The sequence below is a fragment of the Uncinocarpus reesii genome, genomic scaffold (assembly GCF_000003515.1).
Source record: "Uncinocarpus reesii 1704 scaffold_2 genomic scaffold, whole genome shotgun sequence".
In the NCBI taxonomy this organism is placed as follows: domain Eukaryota; kingdom Fungi; phylum Ascomycota; class Eurotiomycetes; order Onygenales; family Onygenaceae; genus Uncinocarpus; species Uncinocarpus reesii.
In genome coordinates this window covers 781,031-803,908 of record NW_003052499.1, presented here as the reverse complement: position 1 = coordinate 803,908, position 22,878 = coordinate 781,031, and the positions used below count along the sequence as shown (strand labels likewise).

General features: G+C 50.6%; 9 protein-coding genes across 9 annotated transcripts; 4 read left to right on the top strand and 5 right to left on the bottom strand.

The window, feature by feature from the left end:
* Positions 1-458: 458 nt before the first annotated feature.
* On the bottom strand, positions 459-3,360 carry UREG_03243 (uncharacterized protein; the record flags this gene model as incomplete). Its single annotated transcript, XM_002543680.1, has 5 exons — positions 459-1,553; positions 1,612-1,774; positions 1,834-1,940; positions 2,000-2,719; positions 2,785-3,360. 5 exons carry the CDS (start codon positions 3,358-3,360, stop codon positions 459-461), a joined length of 2,661 nt encoding a protein of 886 aa, XP_002543726.1.
* An 828-nt stretch (positions 3,361-4,188) lies between these two features.
* UREG_03242 (uncharacterized protein) lies at positions 4,189-6,524 on the top strand (the record flags this gene model as incomplete). The annotated part of the gene is made up of 3 exons (XM_002543679.1): positions 4,189-4,431; positions 4,486-4,646; positions 4,697-6,524. 3 exons carry the CDS (start codon positions 4,189-4,191, stop codon positions 6,522-6,524), a joined length of 2,232 nt encoding a protein of 743 aa, XP_002543725.1.
* Positions 6,525-7,119: 595 nt separating this feature from the next.
* Positions 7,120-9,068, top strand: UREG_03241 (Delta(24(24(1)))-sterol reductase; the record flags this gene model as incomplete). Its single annotated transcript, XM_002543678.1, has 5 exons — positions 7,120-7,157; positions 7,326-8,312; positions 8,374-8,705; positions 8,772-8,989; positions 9,057-9,068. The coding sequence occupies 5 exons, from the start codon at positions 7,120-7,122 to the stop codon at positions 9,066-9,068; spliced, it is 1,587 nt and encodes a 528-aa protein (XP_002543724.1).
* A 577-nt stretch (positions 9,069-9,645) lies between these two features.
* UREG_03240 (uncharacterized protein) lies at positions 9,646-9,908 on the bottom strand (the record flags this gene model as incomplete). Its single annotated transcript, XM_002543677.1, has 2 exons — positions 9,646-9,750; positions 9,816-9,908. 2 exons carry the CDS (start codon positions 9,906-9,908, stop codon positions 9,646-9,648), a joined length of 198 nt encoding a protein of 65 aa, XP_002543723.1.
* A 399-nt stretch (positions 9,909-10,307) lies between these two features.
* Positions 10,308-11,490, top strand: UREG_03239 (uncharacterized protein; the record flags this gene model as incomplete). The annotated part of the gene is made up of 4 exons (XM_002543676.1): positions 10,308-10,440; positions 10,499-10,812; positions 10,876-11,023; positions 11,084-11,490. 4 exons carry the CDS (start codon positions 10,308-10,310, stop codon positions 11,488-11,490), a joined length of 1,002 nt encoding a protein of 333 aa, XP_002543722.1.
* A 470-nt stretch (positions 11,491-11,960) lies between these two features.
* On the bottom strand, positions 11,961-14,052 carry UREG_03238 (uncharacterized protein; the record flags this gene model as incomplete). The annotated part of the gene is made up of 6 exons (XM_002543675.1): positions 11,961-12,506; positions 12,562-12,673; positions 12,767-12,973; positions 13,055-13,137; positions 13,197-13,870; positions 13,935-14,052. The coding sequence occupies 6 exons, from the start codon at positions 14,050-14,052 to the stop codon at positions 11,961-11,963; spliced, it is 1,740 nt and encodes a 579-aa protein (XP_002543721.1).
* Positions 14,053-16,247: 2,195 nt separating this feature from the next.
* On the bottom strand, positions 16,248-17,662 carry UREG_03237 (ribonuclease H; the record flags this gene model as incomplete). The annotated part of the gene is made up of 3 exons (XM_002543674.1): positions 16,248-16,698; positions 16,765-17,356; positions 17,449-17,662. The coding sequence occupies 3 exons, from the start codon at positions 17,660-17,662 to the stop codon at positions 16,248-16,250; spliced, it is 1,257 nt and encodes a 418-aa protein (XP_002543720.1).
* A 1,182-nt stretch (positions 17,663-18,844) lies between these two features.
* UREG_03236 (uncharacterized protein) lies at positions 18,845-20,500 on the bottom strand (the record flags this gene model as incomplete). Its single annotated transcript, XM_002543673.1, has 4 exons — positions 18,845-18,931; positions 18,989-19,062; positions 19,124-20,326; positions 20,422-20,500. The coding sequence occupies 4 exons, from the start codon at positions 20,498-20,500 to the stop codon at positions 18,845-18,847; spliced, it is 1,443 nt and encodes a 480-aa protein (XP_002543719.1).
* Positions 20,501-21,741: 1,241 nt separating this feature from the next.
* On the top strand, positions 21,742-22,295 carry UREG_03235 (uncharacterized protein; the record flags this gene model as incomplete). Its single annotated transcript, XM_002543672.1, has 2 exons — positions 21,742-21,750; positions 21,894-22,295. The coding sequence occupies 2 exons, from the start codon at positions 21,742-21,744 to the stop codon at positions 22,293-22,295; spliced, it is 411 nt and encodes a 136-aa protein (XP_002543718.1).
* Positions 22,296-22,878: the final 583 nt, after the last annotated feature.

The following is a 22,878-nucleotide window of genomic DNA, read 5'->3' as shown; positions in this document are numbered from 1 at the left end:
AGTCACGCCCAGCAAAGCCTTCCATAGACATCTCAGGGCATTGATTAGTTACATGTCCAATCCCTCCCCTCCCAATCCTGCGCGTATTTCCCTCAAGGAACCCAGAATGCTTTTTTATTCCGAGCTGTGCTTTTCCCAGGACCGAAATAAATATAAATAGGAGCCATCCGCATCTTCGTATGCCATCGATTAAAAATAATAGGTGAGCGGCGCAGATACGCGTACTAAGCCCAAGAGAGCAGCTGACCACGCAAAAAACGAATCGATTTCCAGCTAACAAAAGCGCTGCCTAGGCATCACCACTACCACCTGCTCAACCTTCAGAGGGTGTTGGATGGAAGGGAGTAGATACCCTGGATATTCAACTCGAAACTGTCACTGACATGTGTGAAGATAAGAGATGTAGTTGATAAGCAGGATCGTGTTGGTAGAATCAAGTAATCCTTCCGTGGAGGGTATTAAATTTGTTGGTAAAAGAGGAGATATGCGACCTTGTTCTCCCGAGCTGCCAACCGGCTGCTAGGGGTTCCCTTCCCAGAGGCGTCGCCAGATGCGGTGTTCTGCGTGCCCGTTCCATTGGCTAGAGTGCTGACTGATTTTTTGCTTGCATGGCCTGAGCCTGAGCCGTTGACGTGGTTCCATCCACGATCGTTGTCCTGGTCATCGTCTTGATCGAAATGGCGGAAGATGTTCGACTGTCCGTCCTCCATAGACTTGTGCTGTTCAAGAGCAGCCGCCAAGGCCTTTGGGTCTTCGTCATTTCCTCCAAACGCAACATCCTCGCTTCGGACACGGCGGATGACAGTATCGTCAATACGGACCCATTCGCGTCCATCTTGACGGCGGATTTCGACCGTATAATGGCCCCCACTTGCATTTTTGCCATGGTGGTAAATAACACCAGTAAGTCGATACTTGGGAAGACCTCCACCCTGGGCAGCGAGTATATTCCGTCGGTGTGGGGGGAAAACTTCTTTCGGAATTTCAAGTTCCAAGGGGTATCCAACTTTCTTCCAAATTTTCTGGGTGCCCTTCGTTACATTGTCATATTGAAAACGCTTCAAGTGAAGAATCAAAACCGGTGGAAGACTCTCGATAAACACCTGTTTGGTGGCAGTGGCTTTGGTACCGCGTGATGAGCTGAAGTCTCCATGCATAGTTTCTGGTCTGGTGAGCCCTTTCAATGCATCGATGATATTGTTAACTTGAGGAGAACCGATGTCAAGTTGAAGCGACTGGTAGGGTTCTAGGGTAACCGAATTTTTATTTCCAGGCACCCTAAACTCGGATCTAATCTTCCCACCGAATATCTTTGTGATAGGAGATTCTGCAGCGATGTGTCCGGCCGACCGTGTCACAGCGGGCTTTTGCTTATGCCCAACCTCCAGCCATCCCTCTGTAGTGGAGTCATCTGTCATGGAAGTAGCGTCGACATCATTAACGCTAGCCGTTTCCGATGTTGTAGCAGAACTTTTCATTGCATGCAAACATTCTTCGTGAAGTTCCTCAAATAGGAAACCGAGAAACTCTTGAGCGTCTTGCTGGTGACCTCGCTATAAGCCGTTAGAGTGAAATCCATCAACGCAGCTGGGAGTCCGGATATCAACTTACTCGCATGTCTCTAAAACGAGGAAGATGCCTGATGACCTGATAAACATATTCTGGAATAAATGATGCCCCGTATTGCTCAAGTTCGTTTTGCTTCAGGCGTAGTCTCAACTGCTCAACCGAGGTCGCCGAATCGATTACTCTAAATTCTCTCATAAACATAATCCTACACCAGTAACACGTCAGTGACAAAACTGATTTGGAATTTTGGGGAAAGTAACTTACATTGCATCAAGGAATGGAAGCTCGCTCTTGAAACTGTGCGCAGCACGACGACTGATCCGATCAAGGAAATCATAAAACGGGACGCAGAAGATGAGAACTTGCAGAATCTGGGCAAGATGAGCTACAACCCTATATGAATGATAGAATCAGAGCCCGGAAAACTTACGGAATTCATATAACACATATTCCCTGTATTTACAAGGCCTCGGGGCTCGATAAAGGTAATCTTATTGTTATAGAGATCTACATCGGAGCCTAGACTGTTAATAACGTCAACAAGAGACTCGGTTTTCGATGGCGCCAATCCGCTGGTTCCCGATGAAGACACGACATTGTGAGCCGTGGTCGATTTCTTTGTTCGAACAAGGTCGGCCCAGGACTTTGGCTGTAAACGAGGGGGAGGCACGATACTGGCATCCTGTTTCTCTATTTTGCTCTCGTTAGGCTGCGTTGGCTCATCAGTATCTTTCGATCCGCTGGGCTTTGCGGATCCATTAGGCTTCCTAGTGACTTGTTGCCCCTGTTTCGGAACAACGGGACTAGTTGGCACAATGGGAACAACTGGGATGATAGGGACTATTGGCCGTGACGCATTCGTTTGCGAAGTTTGGCGGGTATGGATTGCTGCTTGTGGGTTGGCAGCAGACAACGGAGTTGTTGGTTGTGTCGATGCAGGCTCAGAAGGGGGATGAGAGGTTGTCGGAGTGGGAGTAACAGAACGCTCAGGCAACGGGGATACTAATTCACTGGTGGTCTTAGGGGGTTCATTGGTCGCGTCGTTGGCTTTGAATGAAAGAGCCACAGATTGCGTTGTCACTCTGGGTTTTCGACGTCGTCTTGACGATCGTTGAGGGAACGGAACCTCGGGAACTGATAACCAAGGAAGCTATAAAAGAACACCAAATTAGTATCGTGCTTAGAATTATTTGATATCAAGATATTAACACTAACCGGTGGCTGAAACGGCTCTCTAGCAACTGCTTGATCCTTCAAGGATTCGTTGGTTGGGGCTTGGGGGATCACTGAACTGGGAGTCCGCACAGCAACGGGAGATGTCAAAGTTTCATCTACTTTCGTTGGCTGAGCCTCTCCTTGTCTTGCTGAAGAAACATCTTCTTGCAAATCTGACGTGGTGGAAGTGGGTGCTGCAGGGGGTGGCGTGGAAGTGAAGGAGGAATGTTGAGGTGTTGACGAGGTTGGCGGTGTTTGTAAAGGGAAGGACGGAGGACCGGGCGCGATATGCTGTGAACGAGGGTAAGAGGAAACGATCAAAGGGCTATATGATTGGTACGGTGGAGGTGGCGGAGGTTGTGGCATCTGTTGATAAGGATACCATTGCTGCTGATACTGGTGCGGCGCGTATGGAGGAAGAGGGCCGGTCGCATGGGAATGAGGGTGATGGTAGCCCATATAGGCTGGAGAAGAGCGCATAGCAGGCGGCGCAGAAGCATATGGCATATCATGCTGCCGGCGAGGGGGCGGCACGGGTGGTTGCCCGTGAGGCAGCGGGGGCAGATGGTGGTTCATCATGCCCCGGCCTTCTTGATCGTTGGTGAAAAGCGACCTAGCGGGGAGCCATAAATGCGAAACGGAAAACAGCCAATATATAAAAGCACGGGCAAGCTTTGCAAAAGCCTAGAATCCCATCGCGGCGAAAAATTGGGTGCCTAACAAGAGTTGGGTGCCGGTGATCGCTGGACCAGATAATAAGCCGAACAGGTCTTTGGGGCCAGGGGCGTGAACTTTCGCCTTACCTCAACCAGCGAGAGGCGCGATGGGCGGGGCCTAATGACAAATAGAAACAATGAAGACAAGCAGCAGACGGCGGAGCAAGTAGCGATAGTGAGCGCAGGCTGAGTGGAGAGGAGGGCAGCGAGGAGATGCGAGGGATCTTCGTCTCTTGAAGCTGATAATTTTTGTGTTGGACGATGTTTTTCGTGAGTCGCAGCCGCGGATGACTAACCGGTCACGGGGCGGCTCACCAGACGAGGTGGCGTCACGTCCTGTATTGCATTTTACGACGCAATACGGAGTACCCTAGCCCAGGGACTGCGAGGATTTCAAAGAGTAAAGTACAAAACCTGTATGAAACGTGTTCGTACCAAACTCCGGCTTACTCACCTCGCCGTCGCCCCTCATCGTCATCTTCAAGCTGTTTTCCACCAGGCGATTGCTGCACGACGGCCCCTCGGGGTATTCAAGGGAGATAGTGCTTGGGTTTTTCCAGTTCATTTTCGCTTTTGAATTCTTGTCTCCTTAGCTCCCGTATAGAGGGCGCGATTGACGCTCTAGGACGTGGAACCCCACCAGCAAGCTACCCTGTGAAGCTTTGCTGCAGACTGGATCCGTCCAGCAATGTCGGCTTCAGGACCGTCCTCGAACCCGCCAAAATCGGTGAATACACAGAGTCAGCCTACACCTGCACCTGCGGTTCAGACATTTGCTGGGGGTGCTGAAAGTAGCTCGCAGCGTCGAGCCTTTGGGAACCCTCTCCCTGCGAGGAACTCGTCGACACCGAGAAACAACCAGACCCGCAAACAGCAGCATAAACGTCATCGCCGACCCCGTCTGGTGGATGAGGATGCATTTGCAGAGTCCGTATGTGACTCTGTTCTAGTTGCCATACCACGGTTGTCATGCTCACTTCGATAGGTTGCAGTGAATAACACGATGAGTCGGAAAGGCCAAACCTCGATCACTCATCTTATGAACTTTTCCCTTCCTCCCCGCCCCCGCAATAGTTTCACGTCCCAACGACCTCCTCGCCGTAGCCATGGATGGAGCCCTCGTTCAGGAGCAGTGGATAAAGCCAGGTTCGAATCCCCGATGGAAGGAGGACCAAACGCCACTGACTCTTCTCTAGATATGTCCACGCTAATTATCGTTTCATCGTTGATCCTACCAAGAATTATCACTCTCAAGCGACAAATGCGGATGTGCACCTCGATTGGGACACTGTCTTGCAGGTTTTAGTCTCCTCCGAAATCCAGACAACCAGTTGTCCGATTTGCCTCTCCATCCCTGTTGCACCACGAATGGCTAAATGCGGCCACATATTCTGTCTTCCTTGCATCATTCGATATATGCATTCTACAGATGACTCGAATCCGACTCCAGAGAAGAGAGCTCGGTGGAAGAAGTGCCCAATTTGCTGGGATGCCATCTATATATCGGACACCCGCTGCGTTGCCTGGTACACGGGGCAGCAGGCAGATATGCTAATGGAGGGTGGTGATGTTCTACTCCGGCTGGTTTGGAGAATGCCAGGGAGCACCCTCGCTCTTCCTCGCGATGGTGCAGTCATGGGCCCCGAAGAGGATATTCCATGGTACCATATTGCCGACGTGCCCGACTACGCTCGTATCATGAAAGGTGGTGAAGACTACATGCTTGCCCATTATGATAGTGAAATGGACGACCTTAGGAAGCTGGAACATGAAGATGAATTGCTTTTTGGGGAGGATTCAACCTGGACAAACAAGGCGATTGCTGCCATCAAAGATGTGAAAGAGAAGGTCAAAGGGATTGGCAACCCCCCTGAATTATCGAGAGAGTCGGTAGGGCGCCGGCCAGTGAAAAGCGTACCATCCTTCGATGAGCCACCAAAGGATACTCCTGATATGTATCATTACCAACGCTCCCTACGGTCTGGCAATAGCTCGTCAAGTCCATCCATCACCGCTACGAACCCAGAACCTAGCAGTTTGAATCTCAGCAACACGGCTACCGTCGAGGTACCTAGTTTTGCATCCGATCTCTCGAACTTGACTATTACTTCGAATGGAACGAGCGCCGCCGCGAAACCGGATCTCAGCACCGCGCCCAACTTCGAAAAACCAAAATCCTCCTGTGCTGCGCATCCCAGCGATCAGCCATACTATTTCTATCAAGCTCTCCCTCACTTTTACCTTTCACCTCTGGATATCCGCATTTTGAAGGCGGAATTTGGTGACTTTTCGCAATTTCCATCCACCATATTACCTAGAGTGGAACACATTTCAACCGGTCATGTTGTCGACGATGATTTGCGCAAACGTGCTAAATATCTTGGCCATCTACCCTACGGTTGCGAAGTGAGCTTCTTGGAGTGTGATTGGACTGACCTCGTTGGCCCGTCGATTCTTGAAAAATTTGCACACGAAATCAACCGCCGTCGGAAGCGGAATATGGACAAAGCAGCGAGGGAAGAGAAAGAGCGCATTCGAGCAGAAAAAGAGGAGGAAGACAAGCGGTGGGCAGCGGTCTGGAGGAAGAGATCAAGCATAAGCGGTCTCTCCGACCGGCCATTGTCAGACAGCGATTTCCATCCTCTTACAACTCCATCTAGGACGGATCCAAATGCATCCAAATCAGATTTAACCCCAGCTTCGCCTCTATTTGGACCTTCTCGAGGGCAGAACCACCCTTCGTTGGCCGCCCTAGCATCGCCGTCAAGTAGTCCACCAAGCCATCGAACGGTTTGGGGAACAACAGCAGTGGATACTAACTCTAGCGCTAAACCGTTGCCATACCGGAGCGAAAACGAGCCTGATGACGGATGGCTTCAGGGCTGGGAGCGAGAACTGCTGTTAGCGGAGCAAGCAGAAATACTTGCCTCGGCAGAGAAACCGGCTCCTCCCACTAGTAGTAACAAAAAGAAGAAACATAAAAAGATTACGCTGATGTCTACTAACGCCAGGAGAGCAGCATGAACAGCATCCGGGCAATGTTGCAGCAAGTGATAGTTGCGTTACTATCTGGGTGCAGATAGACTCGCGCAGGAAGCTGGAGTGAGAATCTGGCGTTTCTGCGATCCAGAGGGCTTTCCTTGGTAGATATCAATATCGAAATAATAATGTTCATAGTAGAGAAAGTCGTGCTCACGTTGAATCCCATGTATTATTATCTTGTGCGCCGGAGGCCGAGAGTCGCGTTTCGTCTGATATTTTCGCCTTGTCTCCACCAGCAACGGGCCCTGTATTCTCCTGTATAAATTACCACTGGTGCCTTTTAGGGCACGAAACCCACCAATCATCAGGCGCCATTAAGCTAGATTCAGGGGAATCCCCGCCGTCCGGCCCGTAACGCCGGTGTACCGTTCTGCAGAGAAACGTCGTGGTACAACCCCCCAGCCAAGTCTGATCTGCATATTATTTGGCTTGTTGATGAGGCCACTCTCTCAATCCCTCAATAATGGCTTGAGGGCAAACCAATTCTATTTTTTTCTTTCGCTTTTTGGGCTGTCAGTACGGAGTATATATGGGCAGCTAGTCGCTCATTTCCGTCGCTTTTACCCTGCTCCCCAGTATGACACTCACTCGTTCGCAAACCGGCAAGACGCCAAAGTAAGTCATCCCCTATTCCTGACAGCCGCAATTGCTGCAGAGCCTCTTGTGAAACCATGCCTTTTGGCTTGTTGGGCCGGGCTGCGTCTGAGCTCCGTTACCTGATGAGCTCCCGGATCCTTTGCTGCTGCCTCCCGCTTCTGAACACCTGACTGATTTTTCTCCCAGGAAGGTCCAGCCTCCAGGCTTCGTAGAAACCCCCACTCGACGCATGACCCGGAGTCGCGCATCCAAGAGCCCGGAGTACGACGAAGCAGACCCCCCTGCCGGCCACATGCACCTTTCCGACAAGGCTAGAAAACGGGGTGAAGCCAAGGTTGAGACGAAGGTGGAAGATCACAAACCGAATGGCAATGCGAAAACCAACGGAATCAAAGCCAAAACTGATGTCGAACGCACGGAGCATTTCGAGTTTGGCGGATCGCTGGGTGTGCTGGCTATGATGGTTGGCTTTCCGACTTTGATGTATTATATGTGGATTGGCGCGGTGTACTATGATGGACACCTCCCACTGCCCGCGGAAGGACAGTCTATGGTGAGCTTCGTGAAGCATATGGGACAGCTGGTGTATGAAGGCGCTTTCCCGTCCGTTAAAGCCTGGACTATTTACTGGGCGTTTTTCATCTTCGAGGCTCTGTGCTACATGTTCCTCCCGGGCATTGAAGCGAAGGGCAGACCTTTAGATCACCTGGGTGGAAAGCAGCTCACCTATCGCTGCTCTGCTGTCGCGTCCTTCTATACAACTATCGTTGTGGCTATTGGTCTCCATGTCTCTGGTCTCTTCAAGCTTTACACTATCATCGATGAGTTTGGCCCTTTGATGAGCGTTGCGATTCTCACCGGTTTTATAATCTCGTTTATCGCATACTTCTCCGCCCTCGCTCGTGGAGTACAGCATCGCACTACGGGATACCCGATTTACGATTTCTTCATGGGTGCGGAATTGAACCCGAGAATGTTCGGGATCCTAGATTTTAAGATGTTTTTCGAGGTTCGACTCCCTTGGTATATCCTGCTCCTGGTCTCAATGGGTGCAGCCGCGCGACAATATGAGAATTATGGCTATGTGAGTGGAGAAGTCGGCTTCGTTCTTATGGCGCACTTTTTGTATGCCAATGCCTGCTCCAAGGGCGAGGAGTGCATTATTCCGACATGGTGAGTGATAGCCAGAGAATGCCGACTAATATAGAAAAGCATCTGATTACTTGGTTTGTAGGGACATCTACTACGAAAAATGGGGTTTCATGCTTATCTTCTGGAACCTTGCCGGTGTTCCTCTCAGCTACTGCCATTGCACTGTCTACCTGGCAAGCCATGAACCCGAAACCTACCGGTGGAACAAGTATGCTCTTGCCGCCCTGTATATTTCGTACGTGTTCGTCTATTGGGTCTGGGACACAACAAACAGCCAGAAGAACCGCTTCCGCCAACAGCAGCGTGGAGACATGATAATGCGAAAAACCTTCCCGCAGCTTCCATGGCAGACGATCAAGAACCCCCGAACTATTACCAGCAAGAAAGGGGATACCATTCTGGTCGATGGTTGGTGTGAGTATACAGCCTCCAATTCAACCCCTTTCTTTTTGCTTTCGTTCAGTATTAACCGTGATTTAGACGGCTATGCGCGCAAAATTCACTACACTTGCGACCTCTTCTTCGCATCCACATGGGGCTTGATTACCGGGTTTAACAGCCCATTCCCATGGTTTTATCCGGTCTTCTTTGCGATTATGATTACTCACCGTGCAACGAGAGATATCCAGCGGTGCAGGGCGAAATACGGAGACGCCTGGACTCAGTATGAGAAGGAGGTGCCATATCTTTTTATCCCGGTGAGTGCGCTCTGCTTCATACCAATGAGTGTGTTTTGGACTAGATTGCTGATAAACTGATATGTAGTATGTGATCTAAGGGGCGGACTTCAATTCCTTTGGTGATTCAATGGACATGTTTTATTAACCAACCACTACATGATTTTAACTCGGATAGCCTTTTATAGTGTTTTATAATGGAATGTGTTGCCCAACAGTCCTTTATCTGACCTTTGCTTTGTGTACAAGCTCCGATACATGCCACAGGACACATGCCACGGCGCTTCAGTAGCGATTATACGGCTCCTTCCAATCACCGAGGATGCAGTTCTAAGTGTCCGCTATGAGATAGATATGCCAACATGACTGGATGAAGCCCTGCTTAACGATTATCTGGATGCCTCGGCAGGCGCTCCAACGCATTTATAAGCATAGCAAGCTGGCGGTTTAATTTTATTCAATTGATCCTCTTTAATAGCGACCATGGCACCGTCCATTTCCATAGCACTGTTAGAGAGTGGAATGGGATATTTGCGCCTCATTGAAAAACAGAACGAGCATCGTTATAGCGACGATTTGGGAGAATAAATCCTCAATCCTCCCCTCCCTTTCTCAGAGTCTGTGGGTTATGCGCGACTCGATGGCCATGCTGGTCCTCATACACAATCTAGACGACGTTAACTCGATCGCATCCACACGACGACAGCCTGGCTAGTTACCTTTGGCGGGTTCTTCACATTCTCCTCTTGGGCTTCTTCTTGACTCGTCACAATCTTGTCGACCTACAACGCAAACAATCAGAACCTGAGATCTAAATCACGGAGCAATTCTTCGGGCGACGACATACAGTTCCCGTGTGTGTACCACCTCGGATCTTGGTCTCGACAGGATCGCCTTCGTGGATGGGCTCACCGGCCTTGTCTTTCAATTGCCCGCTCATTGTGTCTGTAGTTGTATATTCTCCATTCAGTTAATATGGTTTTGGATATTCTCTCTGTACGCTGTGAGACAGACGATGCTATATCAGCAAGCTATCCGTCCGAATCAGGGCAGCTTCCAAGTTCCCAAGTTGCTTCCTGGACAAGCTTTGGGTGCGCACAAGAGAACCGGCCTGGAGATACCTGCCATCCAGACGATAAACAAGTCAACTGTCTTGTATCTGCTTTCACCGAGGACACAAGTCTCAGAGAAACCTGACTGATGACGTTGGGAATGACATCAGATGCGGAGCTTCTCCCTTCTTCGATCGTATATATCTATTGTGGAACGAAGTATTCATGCCTCCAACTGAATGATGTTTCTATCAACATAAGCTAGATACCGTCGATTTCTCGTCATCATGGCTCTCGCTCTTCAAGGGTTCACTTTTCTCCAGCAATACGCGACATCATGGATGCACGGCAAGACCAAGACGTCTTCCATGGCGCTGAATCTAGGAGTGCTCTCGTCCGCTCAGATCAATGCCGCAGGCGGTTAGTACCAATATAAACTATAGCCGCAGATCTACGTTGCTAATCGGTCCGCTCCCAGTCATCCATCCCGCCGAAACCCATCCGGACGTCAACCTCTACGCTATCGCCTCGCGAGATGCATCCAAAGCCAAAAGCTACGCGGAGAAATATGGCTTCAAGAAGCACTACGGGTCATATCAGGAATTGCTCAATGATCCAGATATCAATATGGTATACGTCTCGTTACCGAATAGCATGCATTTTGAATGGACCAAGAAAGCCCTATTGGCTGGGAAACATGTTCTGTGCGAGAAGCCGTTTACTTCAAACGCAGCGGAGGCCAGGGAGTTGGTGAAGCTGGCGAAGGAGAAGAAGCTAGTCTTGGAGGAAGCGGTAACTATGCCCTGACTCGGCTCCCCTCGAAAAGTCTCAAGCTGAACCCAGTTTCCCAACCAGTTCCATTGGCAATTCCACCCTGCCGCACACTTATTCCGCTCCATCCTCGACTCCGGCAAATACGGCAATATCATTAGCACGGACGCCTGGATGACCGCCAGCCCCGGCATCCCAGAAGGAGATATCCGCTGGCAATTTGAGCTCGCAGGTAAAAACACCGTATAATCCATCTACTTACCTTTGACTGACCATACCTCCCAACCACCAGGCGGCTCCCTCATGGACGAAACCTACGCTCTCTCCTTCACCCGCTACGCAATCCACACTCCACACCCCCCCAAAACCGTCCTATCCGCCATCTCCCGCCCCTCAAAGCAAGACCCCCGCGTTGACGCCGCCATGCACGCCCACCTCCTCTTCGCCTCCCCCACGGATCCCAACCGCTCGATCCATAGCCGGATCTACACCGACCTCTCCCGCAGCTGGACCTTTTTCGGCCTCGTTCCGCGCCTCTGGGAACTTCCCTCCATCGAAGTCGAGACCGACACGGCCACTGTGTTTTTCTACAATGCCATGATGCCGCATGTCTATCACTACATTGCCATTACGGATAAGCGCACGGGCAAGACGGAGTATCGGACGCAGAGCTTCCGGCGGGCCGGTGTGGGGCGATAAGTGGACGACGGGAGGGAAGGGAGGCAAGTCGTATTGGAGTACGTATCGGTGGCAGCTGGAGGCGTTTGTGGACAAGGTCAGGAATAAGGAGCCGCCCTGTTGGGTTAGCAATGAGGATAGCATTGCGCAGATGGAGGGGATTGATGCAATCTACAAGGCGGCTGGACTGCCTTTGAGAGGCACGCACGAGAAGAAAGGATGATTATTCCGCTTGATGTTAAGAGAAGAATCCTTGTCGCAGTTTTGCTCAATTGGAAGCTCTTTTTGTTGGAATTCGGAATGACATCATGGGACGTGGAAATAATCAACTTATTCAATCAGCCTCGAATTCTGAATCTAATCAATCTAATCTACCAGCTTCATCTAATCAGTCAGCATCACCCCCTATTTACTTACATTAGATACAACACTTTACACGCTTCCTCGCATATTGCGCCTCGCAGGATGCCACTCCGCCTTCCGCCTGTAGGTTAAAGCTGTACAGCATTTGTGACATCCCCACTGCTGTGACTGGCCAAGCCAAGCTGCGGTGAACCGGCTGATCGATCAACAGTACCATACCCGTTCTCATTAGTATTCCGCGCTGAATTTCCATCAATGGTTACGCCATCTTTAGGATCTTCTTCACTCGATTTCCGAGCAGCCAGAGAGATGCCCAACAGCGGCGGCGAGCATGCCGGCGGAGCCGTTGGAGGGGCAGGAGATCCGACGGGAGAAATCGGGAAATTTATAGGCACTGGTGATGCGGTGCCAGATTGATTGTTTGGAATAGCGGTGCGGCCGATACGAAAAGCGATAGGTCTTGGCGGCTCAGAACGGTCACGAGTGGTCACACGGCTACGCTGTTTAGAAGATACTCTATTGCGAACGCGAGATGCAGCTGCGGAAATAGTGTCACGGAACGGAATGGGAAATGGGTCTGGGTCGAGATCTGCACTGGTACTCATGGCGTTTGAGAGAGTGCGAGGAAGATAGAAGCCCAATTTCCCAAGCGGAATGGAAAGGCCGTGGACAACCTGTGTATCTGTTAATCAACAAGTAAAAGGACGGAAATGCGAAGATGGCCCTTACAATGCTGCAAATGGTGATGAACCAAACCACTACAAACATGGTATCCCCCAGTCGTTTCGCATCCTCTCGGATTTCGCCATCTACTTTGACGTGGTGCTTCAAATATTCCAAGCTGACATACAGATAGAAAATAGCACTGACACCCACTGGGCCAAAGAAGCCAACAAAAGCTGCTTGCCGGAATTCCTCAATCTGCGGGATATACCTGTGCATAGCGAAGACGACAGGGATCCGGCGGAAAAGGAGAACAAGGACTCCCAGAAAGATGAGTCGGTAGATCGGAATGATGTCGTTGGATAGAAATGTGGACCAGGGACAAACTGCACCGAACCACATGAAGACGGCTAAATTAAGTAACATGTCGATTGTGGGTTGAAGAGAGTCATCCAGGGTCTCAAGGCGGAACCAGTCACTATTCAATTGTTTGGTTTGGTCAAGCTGTATTAATCCCGCGGCAAAGGGGAGAAGTATGGACGAGAAACGGTGGACTTACTCAAGGGTGAAAACATTTCCAGCGATAAAACACGCAAGGACATCGTCACTTCCAATCATTCCACAAGTACCAACGATAAACAACTAGGATATCCGATTAGATATTATTTTGTGAATCCAAGTCGACTCAAGTCAACACTCACCGCCAAAGCAATCGCAAAGACAAGAAAGCTTTCTCGGTCGACGTATTTCCTCTCCTCGGCCCAGTGCAAGAGTTCCTTGGCTAACCAGCCGACGGTAATGCCATAGAGCACGCTCAGCAAAATGGTATAACACCAAATTTCACCGAACCACAAGCCCATGGCCCTCTGAGCGCCACCGGACTGACCAAGGCCGCCATACCCTGTATATTGGATGAGATATACCGCAAAGAACAGGAATGGATAGCCGAGGCCATCATTGGCACCAGACTCAGCGATGATGATCCGCTGCAGGGCTCGTGGAATGTTTTTATCGGCGAATTTACCCTTCACGATGGAGTTGGACAAGACAGGATCTGTTGGAGTAACACACGCGGCAACAGCGAGGGCATGGAGGAATGGTGTGTTTGGCACTAATCCCCATACAATCAGGCTGGTGCAAAGCCACATTCCCGTCATGCCAGGTCCAACCAGGAGGGAGAGGCTCCGCCATTCCTTTAGTAGGTAGCGGCTTGGAAGCTGGACTCCAGCCAGTACAAGTTGTACCCCAAGTACCAGACGAGAAAAGTAGAGAGTTATCGCCTCCAATGCCTCTTCGGATCCCAGGGCATATTCTTGCGGCCTGATAAAATTGGCACCATGAGGAGAGAAAGTGACGCCAGCCAAAAGGGAAATTACTAAACAGAAACGTTAGACAGGTACCTAGCGAGATATACATGGTTACCAAGAATATTTCCTTACGAGCTTCAGACAGATGAAAGCGCTCTTTGAAGAGGTACGAGACCAAGCCGAAGAGCGAAATAAACCCTCCCAGCGTTGCGCAAACAACGTTGAAGTTGGTGACCGCGAGAGTCGGCATCCCGAGCAACCAAGGTTCCCGCCTTTGTTGTCAAATCGTTCTTGGCGGCCGGGGCGGACCAGGGCGGAATGCAGAAACTCGGAAGCCAAGAATTGCTTGATGCGATCAAGAGGTATGTTAGTGGAGCAAACGGTTTGTTTCTCAAGGATGCTCCTGGGCCGTATTACTATTAGCCGGCGGGAGGGGTGATGATTTAACTTGTTTCTTTCAAGAACCCGAAAAGAGTATGCGATAATAACTAATAAAAGATTCCGAAGCAAGGAATATTCAATCCGTGTTATTCCAACAAGAGCATCCTACGAGCATGCGAGAGGAAGAAACGTTTCTTGCTCATTGGACGGGGTTGGACGCTTGGAGATGTTCCACACCCGAACACAAAAACTGATGAAGGATACCACTGATGATATGCTTAGAGGAGGGTCGAGTCGGGGCTTCTTTGCGGAAACGAAATCTAGGATGAAGCAGGATTCAAAGGCTCAACTTGGTCGGAAATGACGGGCTGTAACTAGTAAGAAGAGCACAGACGGAATCGCAAACGCTTTAGGGAGACAGGGCAGAAGTGGTAACAAGATTGCACAGAGAACAGCGAGGGAGAGGGAGTCAGAGTAAAAGGCAGCGAGCGGGGAGGGAGCGGGTTCAAGTTTGTGGACGAGAACCCGAAGAGCCCCTCCCGGCCCCACACCCGGGCAGCTGACTCTTGGCAACGGGCTTGGCGCCTTCCTGTCTGTGCTTTCCGCGGTCCGTGTGATCGATTATCTTGCCGCGAGGGCCATGGGATATATCGAGCTGCAAGGAGCTTCACATATCCAGGCCCCAGCTTAGTTTTTGCGTGTGTTCGTTTCCCGTTGAACCGCGGTTGTGAGATGACGTCATATTGTACACAGCATTCACATGGCATCAAATAAGGTGGATGGGTGTGCGACGACAAGGGAAACGGTCTATTAAGAGTACTCCGTACATGTATTAATTCCAAACGGAAAAAGAGCAACCAAACGGGCACTATGCTTCCTGCTCAATATGTTGCAACTCCTTGAATAGCAGTAAAAATATCCCTCTTGATAGTCAACACTCTCGTATCAGAGCCTCAAAACTACACATCGAAACCATAATCACTCAAATGGTTTGCTGGCGCCGGGGCGGGTGACCTATCCGAGGCTGGCGATCAAGGAGTCTCGAACAAATCACGATAATACTCCGTTGGATCCTGGCCGTAAGATCCAAATCAAATTGAAGTTTGGTGTACGTCAACCGAGTACTTTCTTCCAGCCTACTTAATTTGCCTTCCAGCGCTTTGGCTGTTGTGTCCAGCGCATCAAGGGATTTTTCCGACACTTCACATCGACGTCCTAACCCATCTAGCCGCGATTGAGTCTCCGACCAAGGAGCTGCCGCCACCAGCTTATGCAATTCCTTGACCAATTCCAACCTCTGTTCAAGTGCGGCGCGGTTCGGTTGAGGTCTCGGTGTCTCGTAACCGTCTCTTCGCGGTCCGGCTACTCCACGAAGCTCTTCGCGATATGGCAGTTCAGCCAACAGCTCAAGGTTCGCCCTCGTCTGGAAGGAAATATCGGCGTCTCCGGAAGCCATCTCACTTCACAAAAGGTTTGCTCGATCGCGTTGAGTTTTTCAGCGACTCGTGAATCAGAGGTACGGCGATACAGAGGTCCGATTTAATTCAAGCGTTTGTCAAAGCGAAGAGGTAAATAGCGTATTTAGAGAGTATATGCCGAGAGCAATAATGATAATAAGTGACTGGTGAGCTGAACCTAGGATAAAATATGACACAGAGGAAAAGAGAAAGAAATAAGTACCCAAAGGCGGATACTTATATTGTATTATGGACTTGCCTAAAATAGACGCCGCGGCCAAGCAATGGAGCCTTCTTGAGATGAAATTGGGCACCGTGACTGCAGGCTGCGTGGACTCACTACCGATTTTAGGAGATTAAACCAAAACACATATCGCGGTTGACATATCTTAAGGGTATCATATTTGAATATTCCTAGTTCTTTAGTAGAAGAATTTCGAACCTCTGAGCCGCTTCCCGAAAACATGCCAGAGTCCTCAACGCTGATATCCGTGGTGTGGCGCCATATAAACCAACAAGGGAAAATCCCCTGAAAAAGGGTAGGGGTGAAGTAGCATGCATCGGGGTATTAAATTAAAAAAGATGATTAAGTATAGGATCGAAAACCTCACTCACGTTGCATCTGATCATTGTCATCGAGATTCGAATTCACCTCATTCTGCCCTCCACCGTTCTCACCCACGCCGTCGTTGATTGCTTGCAAACCGACCCGAGCTCCCCTCACCGCCAACCTATCTGCAGCTTCGTTTCCCGGGTGCTTATTGTGCCCCTTTACCCATTCAAACAAGGTCTTCACATTCAACGACGTCCGCTCCTCGATTTTCGTCAGGATTGACTGGATAAGGTCTTTATTTTCAACAGGCTTAGAGTCCGCCGTCATCCACTTGTTGCGTTGCCATCGGATGCACCACACCGTAACACAGTCAATTGAATATTTGCTGTCTGTGTAAATCGTAACGTCGCGGTGACGAGGTGCGATGTCGAGTGCCCGGGATATGGCCGTTAATTCGGCACGTTGGTTAGTCTGGCGGTTGCCTTTGAGCGGCTCTGAAACATTTCTGAATATAAAATTCGTGAGCCGGCATTCCCTAATAAATATCGAGTTGAAGACAGTTAGTGATTACCTTTCATCCCCAGGGCCAAAATATACCCCAACACCCGCTTTTGCCCGTAACTTGCCATTCCCCAACGCACTGCCATCCGTGTATATATTCAACATATTACCTAGCGTACTTTGTTTAGGTTGTAATTTTGTGGCAGCTTTTTGCTCTGCGGTTTTGTACACTAGACGCCCAGTCGACGGATTCAGCAACACATTCGGATCGAAGCCGTCTTCTGCACCAGGGGGCAACGGACCCGTTCCTGCAGGATATACGTTCCCCGCTTCATCTCTGAGCGGCTCGGCCATCATGCCCGGCGGCGCACTAGGCGTTTTATCCTTCTTCGACGACTCATTGCCGCCAGCCCCATCTCCTGGTTCCCGGCCCTCTCGCACAAACTCATCTGCTTCCGCCCACGTAGCGAATTTGCGGTACTTCGGCCCACGGAAACCCTTAATCTGATCTTGTGCCACGGCCCAATCCGTATATACGCCAGGCTGCCTGCCGCGCTGCACTCCGTAGAACTTGTTATTCCCAGATGCCGAAGTCGCTGATGCGGGCAGAGGAGTGCCAGTCAAGAATGCGTTGGCTTCTGTTTGCGTGAGGAATGATTGAACTAAAAATGTCACTCTGCCGTTAGCATCGAGGTAACTTTTCAAATTGCAACGACCCCGGTGACATGTCGGGAAAAGAAAAAATAAAACATACAAACCGCTCCCTTGAAGCCCTTCACCTGAGCAAAACACTCATCCCAAGAATGATATATTCCCGGCTGAAAACCATTCTTCACAGCATATATCTTCTGCCCCGAACCCCTCTTTCGCTTTGCTCCAGCAACGGCAGCGGGAGCCGCGGTCGACTGAGTCGGAGACGTAGAGCGCCCGGGGCTCTCGCGACCCTTTGAAGGTGGGATTGAAGTCATGAATGGCGTCCACGGATATTGGATATAGATTGGAGAGGTAAAGAAGGATCGCGGTAACGGCGTTGACGGGATGGAGGCGCGCGAGGTGTACGGGAGTTGGATCAAGCGCTTCCACAAGGGAAGATGGTGGGGTGTGATTCGTGACGTTGTGGCTGCGAGGCCGTGGATGGCCTGACGGTCGGTCGGAGATTGGCAGGGTGCTTGTAACGATGCCTGTGCTGCTTGTCTTCGTTTAACTAGTTGTCTGGTCCCATAAGAATGCTCAGGGAAGGTCGGTGATGAAGCTTTGGCCGGCTGGTGGTCTTTGAGTTTGTCGCACTCCAGCTCTCTTTCATGGGATCTCCCACCAGCAATGGCTACATATCCGGGTGATTGGGGTCAAACTTATATGATTCAGGTTGAATTCGTTAATATTAATATCCTCTATGGCATTTTCGATAGAATTCCGTAGCATCCCTTTCCAGCCATAGAATTGCCAACTGCATGCCACGGGAAGCCGCTCAAAATCGCCAATGAACTCGCTGCTATTTTGCCAAATCCTTATGCCTTCGGATCCAGGTTTTCAACACGCGGAATGAATGTTCAACTGGGTTGTAATCAGATGAATATGGTGGTAGGAATACAACTTCAATTCCGGCCTCCCTGTACATGCTTTAAAGCTCCTCTGACTGGCGAATTGAGCAGTTATCCATCACTGGGTCCGTATAATCACGCCGGCACCGCGGTAGGACGTGTAGCCTAACAAATTCGTTGAATGTCTTGGTCGTATCAGATCCAGGACAGATATCTCTCCAAGATATGCTAGTTATTGGATATTTGACGAAAAAATTCCTATGGCCCTCGATAGCTGCATATGATAATTCTTAGGCCTATTAAGCCTCTAGGACCGCTAGTAGCATCGAATCTACGGTAATTGCGTGTTATTCGGTATGCAGCTGAGATATGGCAGTCGGCGGCTCTGGCGGCTTCCAATTGTTTTGGGTCATTTTACCAGGCGCTTTTGTTGTATCAAAAAAGACGAGCGTACATTCGGGTTTGGGATATCAAAATCTCCACCATGGTTAGGTTCGGCCCGACTAACTAATTATACATTTAATTATGTACATCGAGGCCCAGGGTAGCTAATATAAACAGCTAAAAGAAGACGGTACTAATATAAAACGCTTGACCCTTCCACCCAGTTCACATCTTGGCTTTTAGAAGAGTGCCGAGAACATCCAAACCAGCTGGACCGTCATAGATAAACCGCTCTACGGCACGGGCATTGACCTAGTCGAATATCAGTACGAGTTTGCAGAATTTTGATATAGATACGAAGATACTAACATGCTGCATCCCCAGATCTTCGACCTTTTCTACCCCTAACAGGCGCATGGCTGTCTTGGTCTCTTGCTTCAAGACTGGGAGCCGGGTGATTAGCACGGGGCATGGGGATCATCGCTATTCCAACGGACAACTTACTCTGCAATACTCTCTTAACGCCGTCGGTTCCACCAGCCCCAAGGCCGAAAAGGGCTGCTCTGCCAATTCCCACGGCCTTTGCACCTAGACACAGGGCCTTGACAACGTCCGTTCCACGCCTGATGCCACCATCGACCCATACTTCCAGGCTATCAAAAACTTCGGGGCAGAATTTGCGGATTTCGAGCAAGGTATGTATCGCGGGAGGCGCCGTGTCCATGGATCTACCGCCGTGATTTGAGAGGATGATGCCTTTGACTTGAGGAGCATGCAAGGACGCTACGTATGCATCTTCATGCGTCTGGATACCCTTGAGGATAATCGGAAGATCGGTATGTTTTGCCAGCCACGGAAGTGTGGTTTTCCACGTTAGAGATGCATCGGTGCCGCCGAACAACTGCTCGCCGATCCCTCCGCCCCGTGTCGAAATTGAGCTGGCACCAGCGTTTCGGAGCATATCGGATGTGTCATCGGTATTAAGGATATACTTGGTTCGCTCGTCGTCTTCTCTCTTGGTTGGCACGGGGGCATCAAGTGTCAGGCAAATGAACTTGATCGCTTTGAGCTTCTTGATCCGGGCCAGCATTGCTTCACTTTTGCGCTTCTCTGTTTGTACGTACAGCTGCCATCCAAAGACTTGATCTGGAGTTGCGTTTTTGACTATTTCTTCCGGCGTCATGGAGGCATTGTTGGAGATTATCTGCATTGTCCCGAACTCAGAGCAAGCCGCGGCGATACCTGCTTCGCCAACCGGATGGGCGAGACGGGCCATGGCGGCTGGGGAGACGTAAACTGGGGAAGAGAGCTTGTGCCCGAGAAGTGTCGTGGTCAGGTCGCATTTTCTGCAATCGATGAAGACCCTCGGGCGGAGGAGAATGGAGCGATATACGGTATTATTCAAACTCTTGGAGATGAGATCGTCAGCGGCGGAATAGTAATATCCCCATGCCTTTCTACTGATCTGGCTCGTGGCCGCCTTCTCGACATCGTCCAGGTTCAGAAGCGATGACAGCGGCAGCCGACCTTCCGTCGTCTTCGGGGGCTCTGGGGCTTTCTTCGGTGTCAATTTGTGAAGCGTGGCCGGGTCAACCGTTCCGAGGCAAGCTTCCGGCTGTAGATTCTCTTCCAGTGTCCCGCTGGGGTGGATGGGGTCATATTCCTCCGTGGCGTCTTTCCCGGCTAGGTTGAGGATAATGTTTGCGCCTCCAGGATGATCAGGGAGGAAATCGGTCACCCGTGGGTAAAGTCAGCCTGGGGATCTGAAGACAAAACTGCATTCCAGCGCTCGGGAAACTCACATCGTACACCTTTCCATAGAGCACCACCCAGCAGCTGTTGGCGGTGTTGTGCTTCGCGACTAGTTCCCGTCAGCCCCATCGTTCATGCGGACAATGAGAGAACATCTGTAACCACGGTATCCTGCGAGCCAATGGGAAGGGATTCCAAAGCGCACCTTCTGCGGCATCCAGAATTTTCTTTTCTGTCATTTTCCTTTTTCCTGGGGAATCGTGTACGCGGGGGACTGCAGGATCGGGAGTCTTTCGGGATGTCGGCCTTGCAACGAGGGAAACGGCACTGAGGAGAGGCAGATGAGGCAGTGCGAATTCTCGAGTGATGAAAAGAGCAATTGCTTGTATTTCAATTCACCCAGAGATGAAGAACAGGTGATGATTGCCAGAGACCCGGCGATATCAACTGCGGGGGTGGAGTTGAACTCGATTCACCCACTCGGTCCATCTTCATCGGCCATGATTTGATCGCGCACCGTTTTGACTGGCTGGATGCTCTGCAATTTCGGCCGACATTAAGATTGGGACGAGAATTGGGCCCGGGGTTTTGAACTCTAACCGGTCTGCTTTTGCTGCTGCGGGAGTGGCCACTCGGTAGTTATGGGGGGGAGTGGGATTGCTCCACGCCAGGGGAACTCACTAGCGAACACATTCCATGGCCGGGATCATGGATGCGAGGGCAGAAGTGGGCCAGCAAGCTCAATCGTCAAGATGCCGAAGTTCCCTTTTATTCCGCGGTGGATATCAGATCAAGGGGACGAGAATAGTAAACTCCACACAGAGGACTCTGGAAAGAATACGTAGGAGGAGAATCTATGTGCGACATCTATCTGCTATTGACCGCGAATCTATTTTTACATTTAGTTCTATATAACTAGTTACTCGATTTCCCGGCTTGTCGTGATATCCTTGATGATGTGTGACCCAGTAGTACTCAGTAGTATCGAGAGAAATCACTGCCAATGCATTGGTGCCGTGCAGCAAGCCTAGGGAATATCATCCTGACGACGAGGATGAAGCACAAGCACAAGAAGTAGAATCGCTGCAATGATGTCAGAAGCGCCGGTAAGGTTGATGCGCTCAGCTGACGGGCGGCACACTCTCGCTAGTCACAAGTTAACTAGTGAGCAGAAACTTTTCCGTTGCTTTTTCGAAGAGTTAAGCCACAATCTGCGGTTTTTCTTTCACAGGAAGAATACTCTTCTTCTCCACGACCGGATGCTATGGGCGATTCCCCTTCTTCTCTCCGGGAGCAACACAGACGGAGGTTTCTATCCCTGCAGCCTTTAAACACGCTTGATCCGTTTTGACTTCTCTGCCTGGGCGATCATGTTCGAGGTAAGTCCGGGGGGTCAAACTACGCTAGAACACCCTGACCGCCGCCATCGTATTCCCCCCATCGCAACCAACATCCTCGCAGCGTTGCCCTTTTTATCTCCAGCTATAATGCAAGCAGGCTAACGGGCTCTTTTCCCACCCAGCGTCGCGCCGGCGAACGATACCGCCTGCGGCTCCACCGCGCCCGCTCCGTCATTCTCACGGAGCAGGAGATGATCGAAGTCCGCGCTGCCCAGCGTACCTTTGAGGGAGCATACATCCGCACCTCTCTCTCGCAGTTCTCCTTTGCACTGGTCGTGCTCAAGATCTTCACCACCGAGTTCTACAGTATCGGCGCGCTGTTTGCCGTCTATGGAGCGGCGGTGATGGTCGTCGGGCTGTTCCGGCGCCAGCAGGGGAACAAGTCGTTCTTCCAGGAAGTCGATGAGGATGGCGTGAATCGGAAGAAGTTCAGGACGAGCGGGAATGTGGTGGTGGTGTTGACGGCGTTGAGCGTTGCGGCATACGCGTGCTTGATGGCGTTGACGTTGACGCTGAAGATTTGAGACTTGTTGCTGGCGGGCTGCGGGGCGAAGGCTCTGCGCGGTCCCAAAACGCGTTTATCTTTCGGTTAAGGGTTTATTGTCCTATGCGAGGCGAAATAGGCGTAATTGTGTGCAGCTTCCGGCACTGCTGTCTCCGCCTACGGAGCTGCATCAAACGTGCCAGGGAGAGGCTGCGGACGCGACCGGGCCAAGAATATAAGGGACGGCCAACGACAAGAATGGGGGTCAACTTGGGGGGTCCAATGGCGGCAGCGAGATTGCTGCGAGATGGCCTTTAGGACTCTCTACGCGTCGGGTCAACGATGGGGACGAGTGTGATGAAAGCAGCTACCCGCGCGACCACGGGTTGTGCGCACAATACTGTGCATTGATATGGTGTCTAGGCCAGGTATAGTCTACGAGGTGGAAGGCCTCGCTTAGTTTTGGATAATACAGCAAAGTGTGCCCGGTTTATATGACGGAGCCCTAAGAGACCTTGGCTTGTAGGCGTATATCTCACTTGTTCAACCCAATCCGTCACTTTCAGACCAGAACATGATCTTTCGCTTATCAGGCGACACACCTCTCCAAGTGTAACGAGGCT